At 42.2% G+C, this 27,347-nt stretch overlaps 1 protein-coding gene across 4 annotated transcripts; it reads right to left on the bottom strand.

The window, feature by feature from the left end:
* Positions 1 to 25,461, bottom strand: LOC110147455 (cyclin-dependent kinase inhibitor 2A-like). 4 transcript variants are annotated; one of them, XM_070480741.1, is made up of 3 exons: positions 25,059 to 25,145; positions 2,900 to 3,206; positions 1 to 276 (listed from the first exon to the last, which is right to left on the bottom strand). In XM_070480741.1, exons 2-3 carry the CDS (start codon positions 3,201 to 3,203, stop codon positions 251 to 253), a joined length of 330 nt encoding a protein of 109 aa, XP_070336842.1. In that variant the 5' UTR covers positions 3,204 to 3,206; positions 25,059 to 25,145; the 3' UTR covers positions 1 to 250. The 4 variants fall into 4 exon arrangements, with proteins under 4 accessions (XP_070336842.1, XP_070336843.1, XP_020764590.1 ...); XM_070480742.1 differs by lacking the exon at positions 25,059 to 25,145 and adding an exon at positions 24,963 to 25,052; XM_020908931.2 differs by lacking the exon at positions 25,059 to 25,145 and adding an exon at positions 6,627 to 6,787.
* Positions 25,462 to 27,347: the final 1,886 nt, after the last annotated feature.

Below are 27,347 nucleotides of genomic sequence, written 5' to 3'. Positions count from 1 at the left end.
TTTTTTTTTTTTTTAAAAGCTTTATTTGATGCATGTCTGCTAAGTCGCTTCAGTCTTGTCCGACTCTTTGCGACCCCATGGACCGTAGCCCGCGAGACTACTCAGTCCATGGGGATTCTCTAGGCAAGCAAGGATACTGGAGTGGACTGCAATGCCCTCTTCCAGGGGATCTTCCCAACCGAGGGAACTGGCATTAAGACAGCTGGGAAGAATTGGGGGTGGGTGATTTCTTTCTCTTATTCCAATGATTTCAATGATTCTTTAGGTCCGAGCTGTCTGTAGATGGCAGAGAGAGAGAGAGAGAAAAGACGTTAGAAAACGGAAGTCAAAGACTGTAACACCTCCCTCCTCCTCTCTGCCCCCACTCCCCACCCCCGGCAATGCTGACGCCGTATCCAACCCTCAGTACAGGGTCTGTCTAGGGCGTTTGGACGGGCCCAGCCGCCGCGGCACTCACTAGCCTCCGAATTTCGCAGCGCGTCCGCTGCCAGGCTGGGCTGCTCCCGCTCCCGACGCGCCCCACGAAGGCAGGGAGACAGCGGTGGAACAGCCCGCGGGGTTGAGAGAACAAAGAGGGTCTATTACCAGTGCCAAGTTGTTTACCACACATAACTCCAGGCGCCTGGAGGCGAAAGTGTCGCCGCCTTGCCCTTCGAACGTCCCCAGGTATCTCTTGCATCTAACTCAGAGCGATTCGGCCAACTGGCATAACCAGAGAGGTCAGGGGTTCTCGGGCTCAGGGGTGCTCGGGCTCAGGGGTGCTCCGCAGTATGAGAAACTTCGGTTCCAGTCCCTTTGTCTTTTTTTCCCAGACACCCCTTTCCCTAAGCGGCTAATCGCTTCCTAACGTTTCTAGAATAAAATCTGTGTGTGTGTTTTAATATTTATTTGGTGCCCAGGGTCTTAGCTGTGACGTGTGGGATCTTTCATCTTCACTGTGGCATGCGAACTCAGTTGTGGCATATGGAATATAGTTCCCTGACCAGGGATGGATCAAACTCGGGTGTCTTGCATTAGGAGTAAGAAGTCTCAGCCAATGGAAGACCAGGTTGATCTAATAACCTTTTTTGGACTTACTGGGCCACTACCTTATCTGGTCTCTACCCTTCTCTTTGATCTCTGCGTGCTTTCCCCACCCGGCCTTTCCATCTTCTTAACCTGCCAGGTTCTTTTTGGAGTAAGTCTTTGCACTTGAGAGTTTCTCTGCCTCCAGTGGCTAATCTCTTCTCATAAGTCTGGTTATCTGACCACTCTTAAGATAGCCTCGCCTCCTACTCACTGTTCGAAATACCCTGTTATGTTGCTTAAAAGTCTAGTTCCCCGGAATATAAGCTCAATGAGGGCAAGACTCTTGTTTTGTTCATTTCTGTGTCCGACCTAGAATGGGGCTGATCACACACTAGGAACTTTGAAAAAGAAAAGAAAGAAGGCTGGGAAGAAGGGGTCGTGGAAGGGAGAGAGGAAGGAAGCATCATTCGTACTTGGGTTAAATATCTTAGGTTTGATTATTCATTTGCCTGTGGCCCAATTTCTTCGCCTAAACCCTTCTCCTCTTCAGCTCCTCCCAGTTCTTGCTCCGCCCAACTGCCCTCTGATTGGCTCCTGATCCTATGCCTTCCCTGGACTCCCCTGGTGGCTCAGACGGTAAAGCGTCTGCCTACAATGCTGGAGACCCGGGTTCAATCATCCAGATCTCCTGGAGAAGGAAATGGCAATCCACTTCGTGCTCTTGCTTGGAATGGAAATCCCATGAATGGAGGAGACTGGTAGGCTTGGAAATCCCACGAACAGAGGAGCCTGGTAGGCTACAGTCCATGGGGTCACAAAGAGTCAGACAAGACTAAGCGACTTCACTTTCTATTCACTTTCCTATGCCACCGCCTTCCGCAAGCTTAAATTCCAGGAGAGAGAGAGTGGCAGACTAAAGATGTGCGTGCCTCTCATACCCAAGGCGCAGCGCTCAAGACATCTCCCCAAAATCCAGAGCTAGCCTCTCCACTCCGTCCTCCTAAGCTCCCCTAGTGCATGAGGAGCCTAGTACCCCAGTTCTGAGCCAAAACAGGATAGGTTTCAGTCTCTTTGAAGTTACGGTTTACCTTAAATTTTCGTGTAATTTCGTATTGGTATATGCTTTTTAGATAGATAAAACAATTCTGTCTTCAGAAAACTAAGAGTAAAGTTGATATATTAGGCAGGTAGGAATGAGGCGGGGGAAAGGGGGCCAAGGGAAAAGAAGTTCTTGTGGTTGTAGAAAAAGGCAAGAAGGACCACATTCCCATCATAACAGAATGCTCAAGGGAGGGAAAAGCTTAAGAGAGTGTTTCTCATAGACTGCAGCAAATCCCAGTGTGCAGACTGCGAGAGTTGGGGAGGTCTCCGCTCCAGTTGCCCTGAGAACCCATTGGGGGAGCTCCGGAAAACTCCACCGCATTTGGCAACAGTCGGGAATGACAGGTCTCTGTCAGATGATGCCACGCGAAGCTGACTTTGGAAATCCCAGGGTGGTTCAGCGATCTTGGTAAACTAACGGGAAAACTGAGAGCCACTGAATGGATGCGGCTGCAGCTCATGTGCAGGAAGAGGGGCCACTAGACCTGTAGCCTCCGGAGTGTTCAGTTCTACTCAATCTAGTCTAGTTGTGCAGTGAGTGTTTAGGGGAAGGGCGGCACGGTTTCTGCGTTGGGCGACGGGCTTTATCGTGCAGAAATCCATCTTGAGATATCCCCGTCCGCAACCCTAACGTGGTGGCGCGATCAGAGACTGGGGTTGTCCCACGGGTTGGCAGGGTGAGCTAACACCAAATAGCCTACTATCCTGAGTCCAACTTTCTCTTCTGAAAAGTGAATACTCTGGGATGCGGAAGTTCTCTGAGTTCAAACTCGTGGATCCACCACCTCACCTGCCGGACCTTCCGCGGGGTCTGCGCGGGCCTGACTACCGCCTTCCGTGCCCTCTGCGGCCGCGCGCAGGTACCCGGCGATGTCGCGGTGGCCTCGCTCTTCAGCCAGGTCCACGGGCAGGCGGCCCCACGCATCGCGCACATCCAGCCGCGCCCCGGCTCGGTGCAGGGCCACCAGCGTGTCCAGGAAGCCCTCCCTGGCGGCGTCGTGCACCGGTCGGGTGAGCGTGGCGGGGTCCGCGCAGTTGGGGTCCGCGCCGTGGAGCAGCAGCAGCTCGGCTACTCGGGCGCTGCCCATCATCATCACCTGCCGGAGAGAGCAGAGTGGTCAGGACAGGTGGGATCAGGGGCAGGATTAAAGAAACTACTTGTACAACCCCTACTTCCTGCAGATGCGCTTACAATCCACAACTGTGTAGTTACTACTTTTTTTTCAGTTACCGACTTCCTTAGCCAGTTCTCCTACCTATTCCTTTTTTTTTTCTGTACACACTGTTATATTCTTCAACATTTTGCGGGGTTCCAGCCACGAACAGAACACTATCAAGAGTCATCAGTTCAGTTCAGTTCAGTCGCTCAGTCGTGTCCGACTCTTTGGGACCCCATGAACCTCAGCACGCCAGGCCTCCCTGTCCATCACCAACTCCCGGAGTTTACTCAAACTCATGTCCATCGAGCCGGTGATGCCATCCAGCCATCTCATCCTCTGTCGTCCCCTTCTCCTCCTGCCCCCAATCCCTCCCAGCATCAGGGTCTTTTCCAATGACTCAACTCTTCGCATGAGGTGGCCAGAGTCATAGATAACAGCAAAAGGGTGAGGAACAAACTGACTTCTACTACAGCCTAACCTCCTGTATTTTCTTATTTTGATATGAAATTATGCCAGGCCCAGAGACTTTGTATGGTTCACTGCTTTATGTCCAAGCCCAGAACGTGGTAATAGCAAAAATGAAAAAACAAACACAAAAACTTATTTCTTGTAAAACTTTAAGCTACCCTTGATTTCCCTGAACGTTAAACTTCAATTTCTTGAAGAATAAAATGAAAAAATTTGTCTAACCAGTCCTAAAATTCCTTCTTCTTGTAAGCTAAATAATGTCCCCCAAAGATGTCCACTTCCTGATACTCAAAAGCTGTTAACATATCACCTTTTATGAAAAAAGGGACTTTGCAGATGTGATTAAATTAAGGATTTTGAGGGCAATCACCATGTATTGTCAGGGTGGGCACAATTTAATTACAAGTTTCCTTATAAAAAGATCACAGTCAGAGAGAAGATATAAGAATGGAAGCGGAGGTTAGAGAGAAAATGCCAGGGCCAACAGCCAAGGAATGTTGACTGTCACTAAATGTTGGGAGAGGCAAGGAAATGGATTCTTCCTTAGAGCTCCCAAAGGGAATGCAACCCTGTGGACCCATTTTAGAATTCTGATTTACAGAACCATAAGATAATAAATTTATGTTGATACTAAATTTGTAGTAATTTGTTATAGCAGAAATAGGAAGGCACTTTCCAAGATCACACTCTGAGACTTCATTAAAGAGGAACCTCATTTGGTTCCTAAATAATCATTGATGATACAAGACCATTACCAAAGGGGAATTTTGAAATACTGTTCACAATCACAGCAACTTTACAATTTGAGTGTTATATGGTGGATGGTGGTGATAGACCATACTTTTTAGGGTAACCATTATTTGGTTACATTAGCTACACCATATTGAGGAATTATTTATTTTCAGTTGAATTATGTATTAAACTCGAATTAATTTGTCAAAACCAAGGTATCTTAACAAGTTATACTATGCTTGTTGAGTTCAGTCCTGGAGAAAGTGAAACTGATTTAATTTTCATAAAAACACAGAGAAAATTTAAGTGAACCAACTTGCAGCTACAAAAAGAAAGAAAAACTAACAGTACATTAGAAGAAAGAATTGTTTTAAAAAACGGCAAATTTACACTATTAGATTTCTAATGGATTATGAATTAATTTCCAAAACAAAGGGGCCACACCCAAGGATACCATAATCTTTTGGAAGCTCTACTACAAGTGCCAGAGCTCATAGTATGTCTACTTCCATGCTTGTATATAACACAGGTGAAAATATATTAGATGAGTTGGATAAATGAAGTCCTTGGTCTTAATCATAAAATTGGTTAAAGGTTTTATTATATGCTACAGTATTAAAGTGTGAAAAGTAACATAATATTTAAATATTTAAATCATAGTAGCAATCCAAAGCAAAAAGAAAATTAATCATTCAAATGAATATTTCTAGGGTACTTAAGTCAAATTGAAGATATAAATTTAATTTAGTAATTAAAATTTTTCTATAAGCTAAGTATTTTTAAACACAAATTTGGTTAGGGTTCAAAACTAAAATCATATCCCTTTTGTCGATGCCCTTATCCTATTTAAAAATAATTTAAAATTAATTATCTAATTTTCTTTTTGTATTTAAACAATAAGGTCTACTATAACATCTTCCAGAACTAGAAGGCTGTAATGCCCAGTCTGCAAACTGCTGGCAAAACTTTTGAGATATCAAATTATGAATCATGCATACATTTTTTAAAAAAGAACTCATGCTTCTCTTCTACAACCATTCAACCTTTTTATCTCCAAATTTCTCTACATTTCAAAACCCAAATAATTTCAAATTTGAGGATATTTTATTTTTATTTTTGTATCTAAAAGTATATAAAATATATCTCTTCTATGTAGCATAGTTTGAGGAGAGGAGGATTCACTTGTGAAACTTATGAAGTTCCAAGTTGAGTTACTTTTCCTTTGTCTTTTTATGCTGGAGTTTTTGCAGTGTGCATTTCATATAAATTTTATTTTTCAGGATCAGAAATCACTGTCGAAACCTGGAGTAAAACTGGAGTGACGGCCAGGAAGAATTCATTTTTAGCCTCAGATTCAGGAAGTTACTGAAGGCAAAAACAAAAAACAACAGAAAAACGAACTCACAACGCATCCTCACACATACAAAACTGCAGTGGGGAGAGGAGAAATGACATTTTTAAACTATGAAGAACTGAAAACTCCCCAATAAATTAATCTATACCAAGTAAGTTTAAAATATCCCAAAAGGTAAGAGACACTCAAGTGGTAACTAAATTGGCAGCATTATTTCAGGCATAATTGCACTAATTTTTTCCCCCATATATGTCTATTTCCTAAACAATCATATATGTTCCTTACTCGGTTAAAAAAAATAATAAACACGATATGTAGTTGCTTCTGAATAATTTCAATCGACCTTTATTCCAACTTACACAGCAGTAGATTTCCACTGAAATCTCCCTTCCCACACCGCCCCCCCCCCCCCCCCCCACAAAGAAGTCGGTCAGCTGCATTCACAATTCTTTAAGTTCGGGGGTAAGAGGTCCAGCAAGTCTTACATGTCTTTATGCTCGTAGTCCAGACGTTCGTCGATTTCTCATCTCGGTCTATATTAACATACATAAGTTCTCCCCCTCTAGATCTTCACACCATTTTAGAGATCTGAACCCCACGCGCCTTCTCAGCCAACTCCGCGGGGTGGGGGGGCTTAGTCCCCTGAGAGGTCTCCGATCCCGAACTCGGTCTGAAAAGTCTCCCCTTCACCAAGAAACCCTTACCTGGTTCCGACTCACTGGCGGACCTCGTCCTCCAAAGCCTCTCGCCATCCTCCGCGCCCCCCACCCGCCCACCTTTCCGCCGCAGACCTGCTGACCCACCTGAATCGCGCTTCGACCGTAACGGTTCGGCGCGTTGGCCGACACCCCCGCCTCAAGCAGCGCCCGCACCTCGTCAGCCCGGCCCCGCGCGGCGGCGGCGGCCAGCGAGTCGGCCGAGGTCTCCATGCTGCTCCCCAACGCGCGCCCCTCTCTCCCTCCCTTCCTCCCGCCTGCGTCGAGCGCGGGCGGCCCGCCCAGGCAGCTCGTGAGCAGCCAGCCCCTCCTCTCTCCTCCTCCCGGGCTGGCGGAAGCGGCCCCCAGACTCGGCCCCTCGACTCCTCCCGAGGAGTCTTTCCACCCGCGGAGCGCCCTCCACGCGCTGTTCCAGGAGGCGCCCTTTGCTCCCAACCAATGAAACATCTCTGAAGTCCTCCCGCGCCGCGCCTCCTCGGTACAGGTCCGCCGCCCACGCGACCCGAGGCACCGGCCGGAAGCTCTCAGCTCCGGGAGCGCGGCGGGACCGCGAAAGGAGGGCGCCCTGGGCCCTCCTCCCTGCCCCCTCCCCGCGTCCTCGCGGCGGGTCTCTGCGCGCAGCGGGCCCCGACTCCCTTCTGAGGCGCAGGCGCGGCTCCGAGCGAGTTCACTCCAGCCAAGTGAAAATTCCTCGCGTATACACCCTGCGTGGCAGGAGACAACTGCACAGGACTCCTAACTGCCAAGTTCGAACCACTGTGTTTGGTGTCATAGGCGAAGTGTTGCTTCCTCTTTTAATCAGAAGCAGCAGCCAGCTTGTCCTGGCGCTGAGAGCCCAGGATAGGTATCAGCCATTCCACCATGAGGCTTTCCTTCTCGGAGAGGACACATTCCCCCTCCAACGCTCAGCACCTGGTTTTCGAGCGCGGGCTCAATTGTGCCAGAAATTCTGGCTCAGACGTCCCTTCTGGAGAGCTGGCTCACACGCCAGCCTGTGCCTCCCTCCCTCCACGCACATGTAAAACGGATGTCGGGGAGAGCGTTTCCTAGGCTTGCACAATGCCTGGTACTAGTGCCCAGCATACGGGCTGGCTCCAAGCAGATGAGGTCAATTTAAAAGGGATGGTGGAGATTTCCACCTAAAAACAGATAGGAAAGTGGCAAGGGTGTCCCTGGGCTTAACAGGCTCTGTTCTCAATAATTCCTCCTACACCAGAAAACATGCTCATTACGCTAGGGACTGGGCTGCATTCAGAGATGATTCAGAAAGCAGGCTCACACACTGTCTTGGTGCCACTTCTGTCCACCTTTGCTTCCTATTAGAAAAACCTTACACTTTTCTTAGTTATAAAATGGGGAGTGGGGGGGGTAAGAGTCGTCCCTACTTCCTAGGACTGTTTTGAGTTTTAAATGAATTGATACACACATAAGCATTTAGAACAGTATCACACATCCTAAGTTAATGCCTGTTAGCTCTTAAATTATTCATTTTGAAGATTTTCTTGCAATCTAGGAGACAAAGAAGGAAATGGTTTGGGTAGAATTATCAATATTACATATAAAAGGACAGACAAGAAAACCTTAATCACTGGAACAATGATGGCCATCTTCCAACAACTGACATATTTAATGAAAAGTTAATGCTTAATCTGTCTGCTAGATAACCCAGCTCTGTTTTAAAAGTTATATTTCAATTCCTACTTGACTCCTGTTGAAGATCCAGAAAAACTGACTATACTTTCAGTGTTAGCTTAGGCAACACGAAGTTTTAAATAATGCCAATTAAAACACTTATGGGATGTCAAATCCATTATAAAATCCACAATGCATCACTGTGTTATTTATATTTTCCTCCAGGCATGGCTCAATTACTAGAGCAACAATGATGTGGAAAATTCAAACTGTGGTAGCACATAATGTAAAAAGTCTTCTAATGTAGCTTAAGGTATTGTATGATGGGGGAGGGGAAAACAGCGGTTGTGGTAATGAGATGGAGGGGACAGATTTCCCTTGTAACATATCTGGCTTTTAAAATTAGTTCTCATCATTAAAATAATGGTTCTTAGTCTTAGGGCAGGGAGAATAGGCCCTTTGGAGAACCTGTTGAAAGCTATATATACCTTCTGCTCCAAAAATAAAATATGCAATTTTATTTAAAAAGTGTGTTCGCTGGGACATATAACTTTTAGGGAATTCAGAAATTCCTCTAAAATTCAACTATAGATTCCTACATCAGGAACTCTTTAAACTCTCATGCAACATATCAGACTATTGATGAAGGAAATGGGCGATAGAACAGTATAAAAAAATCCACTGGATGCATTATGTATAGACATAGAAGTTGATTTTCTTCAAGAGCAGGCTGTAGACATGGATGCACTAGCTTCAACACTTACAGTAGAGTTGGCTAAAGACTATGGCATCCTTGAGTGTGGCCCCTTTGTTCTAAAAATCGACCCCACACTCAGTCAGAAATCTTGTATAAATCACTTAGTCATTTCCAACTCTTTGCAACCCCATGGACTGTACCTACCAGGCTCCTCCAGCAATGGAATTCTCCAGGCAAGAATACTGGAGTGGGTTGCCATTTCCTTCTCCAGGGGATCTTCCTGACTCAGGGATCGAACCTGGGTCTCCCACACTGCAGGCAGGGGCTTTAACCGCTGAGCCACCAGGGAAGCCCATAATAGTACGAAAGATTGCCTAGTTTTCTTTTAAAGAACCACCAAACTCTCAGTTTACTCATGTATATTAGATCAGACATGAGGGGAAAAATCTCAGAAGAAATAAATATAAAACCCAGGGTCCTGGTGCTGGTTATGCTAGTCTCAGATTCCCCATGTGTAAAATGGAGTCATATTTTATGGATTGATAAAATAAGATGATACATGTCAAAGAGCTTCAGAAATTCTAAAGTTTGTTGGTTGCTGTTATTACCCTTCTCAAACTTCCTTCTCTTCCCTAAGAATGACATGGCTTTCTTTAGGTTTGCGCTGTTGGCAGTTTTGAAAATCTACACTATGAAATAAAAATTCTGTCTCAATTCTGATCATTTTTTTTTTCTTCATGATTACTCATCTCTAAAAATGAATGCTCATTCAACAAGCTCAGAGGTTAAGGGTAGAGCAGTGAGTGTGGCAGGAGGAGGAAAGATGTTAAATATATGGGGCTTGAGTTAGAATGCCTGGGTTCAAACCTAGACTTTTCACTTAATCGCTCTATAACAAAGTAACTTAATGTACTCGGAGCTCAGTTGTTTCATGTGTATAACTGGAATAATAGTACTTGCCTCAAACAGTTGGAGGGATTAAATGAGGTACTATATGTAATATGTGTAGAAGAGCAAAGAGAAGCAGAGGATGACACAAGAAAATGAAAACAGAACCAAGCTCATTCTGTGGCTTAAGCAAAGATTCCATGGATGCTGAAAGCTCATCTGAGTCTTAAAACATGTGAGTATAAAGGTATAAAAGTATAAGGGACTTCCCTTAGTCCAGTGGCTAAGACTGTGCTCCCCATACAGGTAGCCCAGGTTCAATCCCTGGTCAGGGAACTAGATCCCACATGCTGTAACTAAGACCTGGCACAGCCAAACAAGTAAATAAATAAGATAAATATTTTTTAAAAAAAGATATAAAAGTATAAAGATGTTCCAGGCAGAAGTGAATGCAAAGAGGTTTGGGAAAACTGAGAGTAATTTACTGGGGTGCATGTGGGAAGCTGGAAAAATAAACTCCTGAAAGAAAAGCCTGCAAAGGAGTCTGCTAAGTGCTGCTTACATGGATCAGAAGGAAAACCAAGAGTGAACGGGATGTCAAGGAAGTGGGGACACTGTGTGTAGGCTACTCTGTCACAGGTTAGCTGTGATAGTTCCAGGCAACGCGTGGTAAGATGAGGCAGAAGGAAGGTGGAAGAGGCCTGCGCACACATGTACCCTAAAGGAAAAGGGCCAGGTGACAGGAAGAAGTGTTAGAAGGAAAAAAGAGACAGAGAGAGAGAAATTGAGGACACAGGCAAGATAGGGTATTTCTGAGGACCTGAGGCACCTAAAAAGTCAGGCAGAAATGGAGAACAAGGCACAGGGAGTGGTCATAAATTTGATGCAGGAGATTCAGCTAGATGTGGAAAGGGAGAAAAGGTCAGGGCAGGGAGGAAGTTGAAACACTTCCTTCGGGTGAACAAAGAAGCCTGGCTTGCTTACAGTGGTGATAAGATGGTGGGTTAGGAAGTGAGAGTGGTGAAGATTTAGGATATCTGTTAGGAAGAAAAGAGGGATGGGCTAAGACAGACTTAGAAACTGAGAAGCCTTTCCTTCAGCCTGGAGAACCCAGCTGAGGGTAGGTAACACTACTAGAGGAGTATGTGACTCTTTTATTTTAATTAAAGGAAGCCTTGTGATGATGGTGCTCCTATGACCCTACAAATCAAAGAATAGTAATTCTAGATATGAATATTAATTCAACACATCACCAGAAAGAGAAAGAAAGACATTTGAGAAGGTGTTAATAGTATTCTGAAATTAGGTTCTGGTTCTTACAAGCCACTCCAGGATTCACAGGGTATGATATGCATGATATGCAAACTCATCATTTGAAATCATTATTTTATCAGGAAAATAGAGGGTACTGGATACATAACTCTGACTTGGTGACAGGACTGTCTGATAACTGACAGTCTTGATTTCACTATCTGACATGTTTTTAAAAATTATTTTTAATTGGGGGATAATTGCTTTATAATATTGTATTGGTTTTTGCCATTTAACAACATGAATCAGCCATAGGTATACATATGTACCCTCCCTCTTGAACTTACTTCCCACCTCCCACCCCAACCCACCCCTCTAGGTCACAGAGCACCTGATTTGAGCTCCCTGTATCATATAGCAAATTTTCACTGGCTACCTAATTTTACATATGGTAATCTATGTTTCAATGCTCCTCTCTCAATTCATCCCACCGTCTCCTTCCCCTACTGTGTCCACAAGTCTGTTCTCTATGTCTATGTAATAACATGCTTTTCCACTGTGAAATCTTTTGAGACTACTCTTAGCTTCAACGTCCACATTTTTAAAATGGATTCTATCTTGCTCTACCTTTCTATCTCATGAGATTGTTATATCAAGTGAGGCAATATACATGAAAGCATACACCTCTTTACTGTATTTAATATTAGTATTGTTATAAAAGAACCATTCAATATATAGCTTGAGGTTAAAAATTAAAAATATATAGAATACCTCTGGACAGAAACAAAGAAGCCTGTTAACTGTGGGGAGAAGAAAAGGGGTATGAGGATAGGCATGTGATTTTCTTTTCATATTCTATGACTTATATAGAGTTGGAATTTTGTACTATACCCATATATTAACCATCTAATTAAGTAAACAGTATATTTTATTAGACAAATAAAAGTTGTTTTTCTGAAAGCCATCATTCATAATGTTATTTGACAAAGATTAACTGAGTTCATACAATATGCCAGGCACTTGGCTTTAAATTGTAGATACAAAAAAAAGAAGGGTCCTTAGTCAAGAGGGTAAATTGGTAACAACCATCAACATGTTTGATTCTCTGGAGGAGAAAGGTGGTCTGGAATTGGGATGTACCCTTTAAAGGAGCCTACATTAACAGTATAGAAGGAAGACACACTCTGATCTGTGCACGTCAGGGTACACACTTTAGCGTGGTAATACACTTCAGACCTGTGTCATCAGGAAAAAGACGTTGTGTTTCAGGGCCTGGAGAGGTTCCAATAATTAAGGGGATCTCCTTAGGAAACAGCTTATCAGAACAGGTATGCTCAGTCAACAGTGCTTCTAGACATATCTGGGTTGAGCCTGAATAAATGGGCTCTAGGGTTGAACGAATGCAGATGGTGACTGCAGCCATGAAATTAAAAGACGCTTACTCCTTGGAAGTAGAGTTATGACCAACCTAGACAGCATATTAAAAAGCAAAGACATTACTTTGCCAACAAAGGTCCACTTTGCCAACAAAGGTCCATCTAGTCAAGGCTACAGTTTTTCCAGTAGTCATGTATGGATGTGAGAGTTGGACTATAAAGAAAGCTGAGCACCGAAGAATTGATGCTTTTGAACTGTGGTGTTGGAGAGGACTCTTGAGAGTCCCTTGCAATGCATGGAAATCCAACCAATCCATCCTAAAGGAGATCAGTCCTGAGTGTTCATTGGAACAACTAATGCTGAAGTTGAAATTCCAATACTTTGGCCACCTGATGCGAGTAACTGACTCACTTGAAAAGACCCTGATGCTGGGAAAGATTGAAGGTAGGAGGAGAAGGGGACGACAGAGGATGAGATGGTTGGATGGCATCACCGACTCAATGAACATGAGTTTGAGTAAACGCCGGGAGTTGGTGATGGACAGGGAGGCCTGGCATGCTGTGGTTCATGGGCTCACAAAGAGTCGGACACGACTGAGTGACTGAACTGAACCGAACTGAAAGCAATGGAAGAATACTTTCAGGCACCCCTTTAAATACAGAAAGAGATCGTAAAGTAAAGAAGAGTCCAGGCCTAGCTCCATCACCAACTTTATCACCTTGAGAAGGTAATACTTTATTCTGGCTTCGATATCTTCAAAGTGGGCACAGTAACAGTTGTACCTCAAGAGACTTGTTCAGCCAAGAAAACTGCCCCTCAAAGTGCCCCTGAGTAAGAATTCTAAGAGCTTAGTGCCCAAGCTTGGCATTTTAAATGGGAAAGAAGAACTTTCTTGGGTAAAAAATGACAAAGAACACAAGGTTTTCCTTTAATTATTTATTGATTTTCCCACAGGGAAAAAAGGTAACTTTAGTAGAAGGGGCAATCTCTGAGAAACAAAGCAGATCTATGTAACAGGTTATTTAAAAAAGGGGACTGTGCCCCCAGAAATTATATCTTTGGAAAATTTAAGATGGAGGCATGTTTTCTCCACCCCCCCTTTATTAAACTATTCTCTAATTAAATTCAATATAGCACAATTACTGAGTATCTGTTATGAATAGGGCACTCTTTCAGGGACTCTATGATTTTTCACTTGCACCCCGAATTATTGTAAAATTTATCTTCCTGTTCAAACAGGATGTGGGCAAAGAGCACAAAACAAATTCTTTTTAACTTATTATAAACCCGATGCATAATTACAGATAAGTCCCAATTTCTCAGTCTTGGTTTTCAAAGTATTAATTGGGTGTAGAATATGCAGTACCTATCATCATCTTCCCAAGATGATTTTGAGGATAACTTGTAAGTATATGTTATACAGCAGCTGTCTTTTCCAAAGTGTGTGCAAAACATATGTGATTTAAAATCTATGTAAAGAGTTTACTACTAAAACTATTTTGAGGGGACTCTTGTGAAATAAGGACTCTATAAATCATGCAAATGATTAATCTCTAACTAAATTGTTTTGTAAATGTCTGTTTTTGTTTGTTGATAAGTTTCTTCTGTTGAATTACTTATGCTTATCGGTGGCTACTTATCAAACTGAAAAAACTGAAAGGTAGCACTGTATGTGTATGTATGTGTGTCTCTTTATATATATAGTATGTGTATATATAAATATATAATATGTATTTGTGTGCATACATGAATAATTTGTTTATATGCACAGAATGGAGAATTAGAATTAGCCTCATCTTCAGGGACAAAATAAGTAAAGCATATAATCAGAAGACAGAGAAAGACAGAAGGAAATAGAAATGAGAAAATTTGTTCCAAGTTGCTAAGAAAATCATAATGGCTACCATTATTGAACCCCAACTATGTGATAAGCATTAAGCAGCTTTAGACACATCATTTCTAATCCCACCACTATCCTGTGGGATAGAGAGTATTATCCTTCCTTCATAAATCAGAAAAAAATAAACCCAGAGTGCCTAAGTGACAATGCACAAGGAGATGCAGTTCAAGCTCAAGGTTCCCAGTCTCATTGGAGAGGTGTACACTCTCCCCACTAGGTCTCCCCGCTGATTGAGTTGTACCGGATGTAGAGGACAGCTCAGCAGAGTGCTTTCTCTTCTTTGAGAACTGTGCCATCAGGCAGGTTGTGAATTCTGGACCAAGGTGACAGGATCTCCACTTTTGGGAATTACCATGCTTCTGTGTAATTATTCCTGGCTAATAATACACATGGTGACAGAAATTTGGATCTTGAAGTCCCCTCAAAGTCACTTAATCTAGTCCTCTCATTTTTGAATGACTTTTTCACATATGCAAAAAAAGTAAGAAATGAGCCTTATAAAGAAAATGAAAAATTATACTACGTAGAAACAAGAACACCATTTTGAAATATTTCCTTCCTGTCTTTTATTCTTGCTCAGTTCTTGTGGATATAACACAGTTTTGAAATGAGCTTTTCCTCTTACTCATCGTTAGAGCATTTTCCCAAATTCTCCAAAATCACTTTATAAACACTACTTTTAATTTGCTGCAACATACTCTACTTGGGGGAAAATGTTTACCTACTGATGCCCCTGTTGTCAGATATTTAAGGTGTTTCAAATTTTTGCAATAAATAGTATTGCAGGTTTTCAAAAAGTATAAGTCTTGTGACACATATTAAAAAATTGTTTTTCAAAAAGTTACCCCTTTGATTTATAAGTGGAGGGGTAGCGCACTGCCATGGTTACTCAGCAAGCAAATGTTTCCTGCAGATCTTAAACCCAATCCTCCTTCACGTTCTTTCTTGGGCCACAGTAACTTACTCTGACCGTGACAAATGTGGTTGGTGAGGATGTCAACCACACCCTTAAATAATGATTTTGGAGAAGACACAAATGCAACATGGGTAATGGGACAATCTTAGTCTTTATACTCAGGTAGCCGTCATCTCTCATTGACCAGTTCTGTGGACTTGAATTAATGACATAAACTTTCTGAGCCTCTATTTCCTTACCTCCCAAAGTGGGGAATAAAACATATCTCACAGGGTTATTATAAAGAATATATAATGTCAGATATAGAAAAATCCAGGTACACAGTAGGTTCTCAAAAAATGGAACTTATTTTCTTTTTTTTTTTTAAAGGATACATTTACTATCATCTTATTCATTTAGGCCATCTGTCAAATTATTTTTTTCTCATTACTGTACATTCTGGCAGGTATCTGGATTGAACAAGCAAACTCCTTTCCAAAAGGTGTGATTAATTCTGTCCTCTTTGAATTCTAATCCCATGAAAACAGAGCTTCTTTGTAATCATGTTGGCTGTATTATAGTAAAAGTACTTCCACAAAATCTTTCATTAAATCATGGGAAGTAACAAAGGAGTGTGTCACTATGTTCATTCAATGTTTTCTCTGCATTCATTGCCACCCACCACCATTCCTTGAATTGCAGTTCAAGTAGAAAGTACAATGGAGAAACTATAGGCAAAATTGTAAAGTTTACCTTCTCTAAGCTTCTATTCCCAACCTCCCTCTATTTCCTCCTTGATGGGTTAGATTTTCTCCTTTCAAACATGTGTTGCTGTCTTAATTGCTAACCTTGAAGACATATAGTACACTGATGCCTGTATGTGCTAGTATCAACTTGAGAAAGTGAAACTCACAGAGAAGTAACATTGTGTTTAGTTTTTACTCTTGATGGAAGTTGAGTGTTCATGGTTGATCAATAGGGTTTAACGATGATTTAGGATACGCTAATTTCCAGTAGCCTAATACTTGAGTATTCTAATACATCTATATTGAAGCTTTCCTCTTCAAAGGGAGACCTAGTTACCACCCTCCCCACAACTATCCTTTAAGAGCAGACTCTCTTCTTGGGGCTCTAGAGTCTGTTATCTTCATTTTTTTTTTCCCCCTTTGCTGGACTTCTGAAAATTCTGAAGCCAAACTATCTGCTGATATTGTAAAAGATCATAAGAAAATTTTCTGTGTTGGATCACTCTTCCTGGAGTCACATTCTTTACTGACTATGGGATTAAACTCCTCTGGAAGGAATCAACTTCATGATCACACACGTCAATTCCGAATAAATCATAAAATGCTTTCTATTCATGTTTTAGCACCTTTAACTTACAGATTTAACATTCCCACTTATGTTTTTCCCTTGAGACTCTAGATTGAAGGTATACTTTTATTGTTCTCTATCTTATGGTTAAGATGATAACTCTCAGACTTCATTTTTCAAAAAAAATGATAACAGAATATTTTTTATGTTTACTCTGCACTAATTTTATATACCTACATCAATTTTTCCCAAGGAGGTATATTCAATATATTTTGTCTCTTTGATATCCTACTAAATGTGAATAAGAATAGTTGGAGGTTATCTTCTAAGGCAGACATTTTGAAGGTTTTGAGGATGGCTTTAATGCTTCTTCCCCACTTTCCGTCTAGCACACACACAACGTCCCCCCCACACACACACACAGATATGCTCAAATACACACACACACTCACACACACAACCCTATTCATGCACATTTTTTACCAAAGAACTTTTAGGAAAATCTGTGCAAAAATTATTGATTCAGATACACTGCAGCAACCTTTCCAAAGGAATCAAGAACCCATTATGTGTGTTCCCTCCAAAAATTATTATTTGGGGTTATTGAATTTTTTGATAAGTTAAAGGTAAGTTAATAACTTTTTTCAATTTTCTAAAACCAATTTAATTCCTTATTTTAGAAAAAATAATTATGAGTACTAGAAAAGTTTGGGATCACACTACAAAGGACATCATGTAGGGCTTCTGTAAAACTTTATACTGATTTTCTGCACAAACTTACCTGACACTTTGGAATACATCAGGGATTTGAATAAATAAATATATGTTTATTATGATAGGCATATTCTTTAAAATGGAGTTCAGGAATCCCTATCTACTCTAAATACTTATAGTTAAGAAGGCATTTACTGTAGAAGTAAACTAATGTGCTTTTAAGGATGTAGTTTAATTAGGCACTTTAATAATAACTGACAAATGTATGTGATGGGCTGAAAGTTTACAATGCCTCTTTACAGATGCTATGTGTGTATGTACTACTTCTTACTGGATGGCTACTAGAGGGTACCACCTCAGGGTTACAGATGAGAAAATGGAAGCGCTGAGAGCTTTAAGTATTTAGTTCTAATACCACACAGCTAGTAAGTGAAAGAAATGGAAACTAATCACAGACCACATATTCCAAGAAAGTGACATTTCTACTTTGTGCTTCAAGTGATCCCTATGCTGGTGCATAGGTTTCCTATTTACTGATCTTAACACTAAAGTGGAAGTGAGTAATTTAATTTATAAGGAAGTTTTGAGTTAGTTTATTCTGGGCAAGATTCAAATTTCTAAAACAAGTTAATCTTCTTGTTTTATTATGAGATTCAATGGCTTTTAAAGCCTAGAAGGGACTTCAGTTATTAAACTGCCTTATTTTTCAGAGCTTTTTCATTCACCTAATCAATATATATTTGCTAGAATATATGTAGCTGATGCTGAATAAAATGTAGATCCAAGAGAGTTAAGCAATTTACAAAATAACAACTAACTATGAGATGGAACTGAAACTACATGTATACATTTATATATAATTATAATATATAATTACATGTATTACAGTACTACATGTATTATATTACATGTATTATAATTACATGTATTTTCTATATATAATACATATAATTATATATAATACACATATATAGTTATATATAACATGTATATATATATAAAACATGTATTCACTCAAGAGGCAGTTACAAAGGGCTAAGTTAGGGCATTTGGGGCTAGAAGCACACCTAGTTGAATTTGGCATGTTACTAGTCAATGACTTTTGACAGACCATTTGCAACCCAGTCTATGAAATGAGAGAATAAAACCCCCAAAACAAAAGGAAAATGTGACAATTAAATAAAATAATATAAGTTGATGTGCTCTATTACTGTTAATAATCTCCTTATAATTATTATGAGGGAAAAGGGAAAGCAAACTTGACCATATACTTTTAGAAGAAAGTTTCAACAAGTTTCTTTTCAAAAATTACATTACATAATATAAATTCAGTTTCAACTATTCAGTATGTAAATTGAATGGAGTAAAATTCAAAGAGTCCATGTTGCATGTACATGTAGCAATTATTTTAGAGTTAAAATATACTGCCAATTCTATAGGTTGGTAAAGATTTACAACTGGGGGATACACTGTTTTGGGATAGTTGCTGTTTCTTTAAATTGGGTGAAAGAGTTGTACAATTGCTGAGTCAGATGATCTGGCAGCCTGAGAGATTCAGAGCAAGAAAATGGTGGCACTCAAAAAAAGAAAGTAAAACGTAAGTTTCCCCCCCACCCCAATAAACCAGCAAACTAATAGGTGTAACATTAGAAAAATGTAGTTTAAAAGCAGAAAAATTACTACTACAATTGGGAAAGCATAATATTGTAGTTTTACTTATAATTGCTAATTCTTTTTAAGCTTACATTATTTTATAAATATATTTTCTCCTCACCAAAGTGTTTTTACAGACACAAAGACCCATCATTTTATCTATAAGTGCTTTATTCTGTTATGTGTACATTTTACTGTAATTTGCCTTGATCATAAATAAATATAATTTAAACCTGTAAAATACTTCTATGTTTTCTTTTCCTTCTCTTACATAATTTTAGTGTGTTATGTTTACTGCTTGGTTTCTGATTTGGAAAATAAAATAAAATGAAAAAAAAATCCCTTATTACTTATTACTCTATCTAGCACTATCCAACCTATGTAAACAACAGTAAGTGTATATAGTGCTTCAAAAAGATATCATTAATGTCTTTTGTGGAAATTTTCTGTCTAGTGCTACAAAATTTAATGCACACGTATATCTTATTACACCCTTTGCCCCCAAATGTGTTCTGATTGTAGAGACCTGGCATCTAAGAGTCGATCTTTTCCAAGTCATATGAAGAATCACATAATACTAATAAAGGGTCCCCTTCATGTGGTAAAATAGCTCCTCCAATGATTTATTCAGATTCTCAGTGTCCTACCTGGGACCCAAAGTGTGATTCTAAAGTTTTAAATCTTATCTAAAAGCTTGCATCTCAATTTAAAAGTAAATAACCAAAAATAAGTTAAAAAAAAATGTTGGCCATATTTGTCCCAAGGAGCCATCTTTTAACAGAATCCCCCCTAAATGCTTTAAAATGCAGGTTCTTGGGACTCCACCGCAAATCTGCTCAGTTAGACATTCTGAGAGTGAGCTCCAGAAATATGTATTTTAAAGAGCAGTCCAGGTAATGATGCTGCTGATAACTTCTGCCTTACTTCTTTAACTTCCCTGATTATTCTCATGCTTAATTGAAGAAAAGGCATATTTATTTACACCACTCTGATGGCATAGATTTGTTAGTTTCAATTTGTTTAAGAGATTACATATCTTTGTTCATACAGTTCTGAACCTCTACAATCTACAAAACTTCTCTTCGTTGAGGAAAAGACACTTACTGGCTTTGCAACCATTTAAATAAATTCTGAGATTTTCTTTTTAAAGGTAAAGGGGGAAACTGAGAGCTAGTTGAAGAAGAATTAAAAAGTCATTTGTAATAAAAAATTTTAAATCAACTTATTCTTTTCCAAAGGACCTCTGAGGCACTGTAATTTTAAATCTTGTAGTTGACACTTTAATTCTTTCTTTTCTATTACTTCTTTCTGATTATGTAGTCCTGCCCAACTGCAACGATCACTCAGGTTTTATGAAATATAAAACTGCACTGAGAAGCAGAGATTATCTTCAATCCTTCTTTCTTTAAAAAGCAAATGTTATTGACATATAGTTAAGTTCAACAATTGTCAATGCACATGGGATTGCTAAGCAAACACTGAAAGACCAGGAATTAGGATTCGGAACCTCTGCGGAGGCCCCCAGTTGGTGGACATTTTCTAAGGTGGAGTAGTCTTTAAAAAGAACTCCCTTCTCCTACTAAACAAAATATTTATTACTAAGGCTGTCTCCATCAGTTGGCTTGCTGACATAGAAGTTGACCTTATTTTCAAACTTACTTTTTTTTTCATTCTGATATATGATATCTTTTTAATGTTTTAACTGAAGGAGAAAAGTTTTCAAATATGAGGAAAGCTTCAGTAGAAGAAGAAACCTATTGCGAGACAGTATCACTAGAAGAATATTACGGACCGTTCTTTATATCACCTTGCATCCCAGACAGAGAAACAAAGAAATCGAGGCCTGTCAACACCCTGGCCGCCCCCTAGCCTGGAAGGTAAAGGAGTAGTCCCCAAAACTTGGAAGCGCACCTCGGAGGGAACCTGTCCCACCCCGCTCCCACTCTCGGCGGTGGGGGGAGGCCTAGTCAGTTTCCAGCTGGAGAGGTGACCCAGAGATGTCCCGTGTCACACGTTCACCCCTCTGAAAGCAAGGAAGCCCACTCAGACGCCACCTGCCCCCCGCCTCTCTCACCCTTGTCAGCCCGCGTCCTGCTCTGCGTTTAACCCTTGCGCTGCTCTGTTTGATGAAATATTACCTGCGGAAATAGCTGTGGCGAGGGGAGCGAGGCCCAGGGAAGGCTGAGAGTAGAAAGGGTGCGTCCGCGGAGCTGGGTGATAAATGGGTCAGCGTCTAGCTCTGGGTGGAGGGTCCTACCCCAGCGGCCAATAAAACCTCCGGCATCCGAAGCATCTCTAAGAATTGATTCGGTGGGGATATGAGTCAAGGAGGGTGGCTGGGGTTGAGAAGTGAAGGGGCCGGTTCAGAGTCTCACTTCCTTTTAGACCTCACCTTGAGATCCTGGCGACAACCGTGGCGACCCCAGCCCAGCTTTGGGAAGTGGCAAGCCCCACCTTGAAGTCGTCTAGACAGGACTTGGGAGAAGGGATCCCGAGAAGGGGGCAAGTGCTAGAACCGGAGAGGCCTAACACCCAGGCACCTTGAAAACACGTAGAGCCACCCATTTGTCAATTATTTTAAAACGAACTACATTGTGAATAGTGATAGCGTGCCCTAGAGTCAGAACCCTTGCAGACTCTCCCCAGACCTTAAAGTCACGTTCTTATATAGAATACTTGTGCAATTTCCTCATCCTTTCTCAGCAAGGTCTTAGTTCACTGTACTGTAGGAAAATAAGGTTTTTTTAATCTTTTCTTTCTTTTTTAACTGGTGATGGTCATAGCATTTTGGAAAACTCAAAAGTATAACGAAAAAATAAAAGACTACCAATCATCTTGAGGAAGCCACTATAAATATTTTGTTACTGGGTGTGTGTGTGTGTGTGTGTGGAGAGAGAGAAGCAAGAATAAGAATTGTTTCCTGTTACTACTTTAAATCTTGCTTTTAAAAAAATCACTTAACTTTATAATATAATAATTTTACATTCTATTAAATATTCTTCAAAAACATGATTGCCTATAATGATCCAGATCTGAAATATTTCGGACCCAATTCCAGAGTATAATTCAAAATAATTGAACAATGTGATTGCTAGAATTTTAGGCAATTTTCAATTTCTTGCTACTATTTATTTGTATCAATTTTTGTCATAATTTTTCTTTCCCTAAGATGATGTCTACTTATAGAAAAGCTAAATAAGAGTGTATGGATATTTAGAAGCTCTTGATATACAATGTAAAAAATGTTCTTGCCAGTGAGGTGTTTAGGAAAGTGCATTTATCTTCAGACAGTAAACAGACACAGTAGTAGTCATCAGGTATGTGAAAATCAGAATCTAGAGAGCTGTAGGATTTTTTTTAAGCTATTAAATATTAGAATTTTACGTTTAGAAGATGAAACTATATCCATTGTTTACATAATTTAAATGACAGAAAGAAAACACCACTAAAACTTTTTATCAGGTTGGATTTTGGAGCAGAGAGGATTCTCTGGCCTAGAGTGTTTTAGGATGGAGTAGGGCAAGTGAGGTTGTTATGCTTTTCAAAAAGGACTAAAGGTTTTAGAAGCAAAAACACTGGGCCAAATGGTCAGCCTTCCTTTAAGAAAGTATTTTTTGAGATGATATAGATCACTTTATTATCAGGAGTCACTCACATGTTGGGAAAATGGTTTAACTTAACTCTATCATGGTAGTTACTAGTGATAAACTAATGCGTAATTAGCAGACCTGTAAAATATTGTGGCCGCAGACAGCAATAGGCTGGGTTGAGAATGGATGTTTGAAAATTCGAGTCCCCAAAGAAGTAAATGAATATCGTCTTATTTCTGATAGCTAGAGATAATGTACACATTGGGAATAAAGGTTTAAGCTAACTATATAGTGTTTACCGTAAGAGAACACTATGCCGTTAAAGGAGGGGAAAACCCCTAAGAGTTCCCAGATAGCAGTAAACAAATAAATATTTAATTTCAGAAAAGTATGACTATTTTATAAATACACCAAGGAAGAGGTAACAAGGCAATTAGTGTAATTCATCAGGCATGTGTGGATAAGAAACCAGTAACATGAAATTTTATTATATACAATTTCCAGTCATATAAAAAAGTCATAATGAATATATTTGCAAAACTATAAAACTATGTTAAACTAACAACACCATACAGGTCAGCATTAATGTTAAATAATTCATACAAGTTAGATTTTTAGCACTGTGGCTCTCAAGGAATTGTATGAGTCCCAACATAATTACCATCCACATATATTCTTAAATCAGCACAACCATAGACATAATATATATAATTGTGAAATATAGAATTACATGCCATTTATAATGAACACTTCCAGATGTTTATATATGTGTAAAATTTCATATATGAAGTTGGAGAATTGCACATATTTTCAAAATATTCTATTTTATCTAAGCCATGTGTTCTGACATCAGATATTTGCTGAAAATTGGGCTTTTCATACGATCACTGCATTTTTAAATCACTTTCATTCCTGAAAATTGACTTATACCTAAATAGCAAGAAATAAATGGCTATTTTCAATGAACCTATCATTTTTGTATTTTAACACTTTATACAACAAATATGTTATAAAATGAATATTTCTCTAACTTAAAATAATCACATTATTATCCTATGTACTCCTAAAATAGAAATCAAGTAATTACAGTATTTACATAGGTTAAAAATTTCTACTTCATTACTATAGGTTTTGGATGCAACTTAATAATTTAAATAAAATAGCTTTATATAGAGAATAATGTTAAAAATGAAGATATTAAAAAACATATCATAGTGGCTAAATGCTTGCTGGTAGGGATAAAGCACCGTTTAAAATATGGGATCCTGTTAGTGTTTTAAAATGAACTGAAATCAAATCCAGCAACACCCCTTGAAATTTTTTACAAGCTACTTCTACTAGTACTCAAAAATAACTGAACTTTAATAAAAATATGAAAAAGAAAATGTGTACTTTCCCTATCAATTGTTTGTAGATTTTCGCCAATAGAATTGAGGCACCTAATTAAACACGGGTAGTGTTAACAGTTTTACATTTACATGTAAAAAAATCTACTAACGTTAAAATAAAAAAATAATTCCCCCCTATGCTGGCCTTTGCTTTTTTCAAAACACATATTCCCAGGGAAATAACACCACAAGGAAGGCCACAAAAATGAAGCCTCATTAAATTGTTTTTGGATTTTTCATCCTGGTTCTAATTAGGACTCTATATATTGTAACTATATATATATATTTCAACTATTCTGGTCATAGGAAATTATATCGACTGTGTAAAGAATTATCTGATATGAGGACACAACTACCTAGATTTCTGATTTTCAAGAAGTAGGCCTCATTTTGGGCCTTTTAGTTGGGGCCTGAGATGATTAAAATATGATTGGTGTCATCCTTGGGCTCCGCACTGCAGTTCTGGCTTCTTCTAAACGTATGGGCATTGTCCCGACTCCTTTAGATAACACCAGGCCGCTAAAGAAGAAATCTCCATCTCACTACGAAAGTCAGTTTCTCCTTTGACTTGAAAAAGCAAGTGATTGCTCCTCTTAGAAGTTACTGATCCTGCGATCAATATTACTATTTCGAGAGTAATAGTAATATTTGAGGGTGCGAGCCCCCACCCTCAAACCTCCTCCACTACCGCAAGGAGAGAGGGTTGACCCGGCAGGAAGAAAAAAAGGCGGCCTCTAGAAATCTAAGACCGTTAGTAATACTTTCCTTCAGGGCACAATAAAGTGCTTTTGAAATACACCTTGTGTGTGGATGTGTGTGTTTGTTTACTGATTCCCGGTAAGGAAATTCAGGAGTGACTGACTTCTATTTAGAATCTCCCGGTTTCCCCCAGAGTTTCAGGAACTTAAGGAGCTGTGTGAAGGGGGCTCCGGGCTCAACATGTTGGGAGAACTGCACCTCGGAGAAACTGTAACCCGTATGGGGTGAAAGTGGAAGGAGCCTCCAACCCCTGTAACAGCCTCCTCCAACCTCGTCCGGAGGTGACTTATCTGTGCACTAGATTACATCAAACAGAAATCACCCAAGGGCCAACTGCGCCCCGGGATTTTCGAGGCCTTTCCTACCTGGTCTAGGATGCGGTCGCTGCGCTCTGCGCTGGCTCCTCACTAGCATCAGCACGAGGGCCGCAGCGGCCCGCACACTCGGCGCTGCCCACTCACCCGCTGGCCGCGCGATGTGCACCACGAAAGCCCTGACTCGCGGTGGGCCGTCCGCACGCCGAATCCTCACTGTAATCAAGAGCCGGCGCACCATGTTCTCGCCGCCTCGGAGCTCGGCGACCGCTGCGCCGCCTTTTGACTTCAGAGGTAGGCAGCTCGGCGCCCGCCCCCCGAGGATCACAAACGGAGACCCACGCGCAGCCGCCCGCCCATCCCCGCCCCGCAGGCGCGCCCCCGCCCGGGCCGGCGCGCGCTCGCTCGCCCCCAACCTCCTGGAAGCCCAGAACCGTTCTGCGCTCTGCGCGCGCGGGAAAGGCGGGCTGAGGCGCCGGGCGGCGCGCGCGCGGGAGGCTTAGCTTCCTAGGTTCCTCTCTCGCCCGCGCACCTCTCCTTTCCCGCCTTGTCCACGCTGCCCCCCTCCCCTGCCCCGCCACCTTCCCACCCAGCGCGCGGGAGCGCCACGCGGTGACAGCTCCGGGTCCTGACGCCACAACGCATCTCCAGGCAGCCCGCCCCCCTCGCAACATCCGTCACCTGACCCGGCCATATCAGGAACCGCCACGGTCCGGCTCGCGTCCCTGCTTCCCTGTCCCCCTCCCTTTATTCCTCGCGCCCCTCGCTGGCGAGGGGGGCGGGGGGTCCTCCCTTTCTTCAAACCGGATTATTTATAAAACAAAAAGAAAGGGGGAAAAAAAACGCGAAGTCATCTCCTGGCTCTATCCGCCATTCAGGAGGCTGGATGTCAGTTTTTGAAAGAAATGGCGCTACGCTCCACTTCTAGATTTGGGAAACGAGCGGAATTAAAGGAAACTGCTGCGACATCTGGACACTGCGTGGCGCTGGCGCCGCTGGAGCGGCGGGCCCCGCGCCGGACCAGGTAGGCGGAGCCGAACCCCGACTCTCGCTGGGTCGGGGCGCCCCTTCCCCTCCCAGCTCCACGCGCTGCGGAGGGTTCTGGGTTAGGCCAAGAGTCCATTCACCGGGCGATTTTTATTTTCGGTTTTGACATCCCGCTCAGCGAAGCATCTGAACGCTTCTTCCTCTTTCCTCCTCCCGCCGTGCTCCCCTCCCCCACGGCTGCTCCCCGCTCTCCGGGTGTCCCTGCGTCCTCTGGCCCTTCCTCCCGCAGCCGTACCCCCCTCCTCCTCCGGCCCCACGCTGGACACGCTTCCCTCTCGCTGCCCGACTCCCCAGCATGGTCCCTCTTCTCTCTCCTCGCCTCCCTCCCCACCTCCCCCCTCTTTTCTTCCACATCACTGATCCTTTCTTTCTGGACACCCCCACCCACTCCCTGTGCTGCTTTGGTCCACCCGGCACAGGAAAGCGGGGGAAGGAAAGGAAAGAGCCGCATAAAGGAGGTGGGGGGGAGGAGGTTGAGTCGAGGACACCGAGGCGGCCTGAGGACACTCAAGAGCCGGGATCCGGAGCGCAATCGGGCTGGTCCCCGCTCCCGGGCTGGAAAGAGCTTTGACGCGGGCTCGCCGGCTCCCCGAAGGCGAGTGGTCCAGCCCAGGACGCCGCTTGCAGGCGGGCGGCGCTGACCCGATGTCCCCAGCTCCTCGGCTCCGAAGTCGGTCTCGATCGGCCCAGAGCCTCGCGGGCTGGAGGCGCGGCCTGGCCGTTCGGCGTGGAAGAGAGGGTGTGGGACTAGGCCCAGCCTTCGGAGCCTGAAAGGTGGACCACATTGAAGTGGCTTCTTTTGCTTGTGCCCGAGCCTAGTGGCCAAGCTGCAGAAGTGGATCCCTAGCGAGACAGCCGACAGGTCCTCTGGCGCGAACGCCGAGCTCCTCACTATCTGGAGGAGGCAAGTGGGACTCGGATGCTGCGAGCCACACCGCGCTGTAACGGTGAGGCCAGGTCCAGCTGCACTCGGGCGGCTTCCACTCCCCATCCCTCACTTCCGCACAGGACGCAGCCTCCTGACCGGCCGGTTGAAGTGAGACTCAGGGGCCAGGCTTAAATGTTTTTGTTTAGTTGCTAAGTCACGTCTGACAGTTTGCTTGGACTGGTGTCTGCCAAGCTCTTCTGTCCATGGGATTTACGAGGCAAGAATACCGTAGAGGGTTACCATTTCCTTCTCCAGGGGATCTTCCCGACGCAGGGATCCAACCGGTGTCGGCGTCTCCTGCATTGGCAGGAGGACTCTTTGGGATTGAGCCACCAGGGAAGCCCCAGGCTCCAATAGCCACTGTAAATAAATTACAAATGCACCTCTCCTCTCTCCTGTAGGGCTCCCTCAGACTTTCCTGACCATCCAGGCTCCATGCTGAGGCTGCTTGCCACCCTTGT

Source organism: Odocoileus virginianus, chromosome 18 (genome assembly GCF_023699985.2).
Source record: "Odocoileus virginianus isolate 20LAN1187 ecotype Illinois chromosome 18, Ovbor_1.2, whole genome shotgun sequence".
NCBI lineage: Eukaryota > Metazoa > Chordata > Mammalia > Artiodactyla > Cervidae > Odocoileus > Odocoileus virginianus.
Note: the sequence above shows the minus strand (reverse complement) of the source record. Positions and strands in the feature narration are given on the sequence as shown.

Coding starts and splice junctions, on each gene's coding strand:
- LOC110147455 (XM_020908931.2), bottom strand. CDS start 6,752: ATGGAGACCTCGGCCGACTCGCTGGCCGCCGCCGCCGCGCGGGGCCGG. Junction 3,207..6,626: donor ACGGTCGAAGCGCGATTCAG/GTGGGTCAGCAG, acceptor TCTCTCCGGCAG/GTGATGATGATGGGCAGCGC. Junction 277..2,899: donor CCCCGCGGAAGGTCCGGCAG/GTGAGGTGGTGG, acceptor TGCCATCTACAG/ACAGCTCGGACCTAAAGAAT.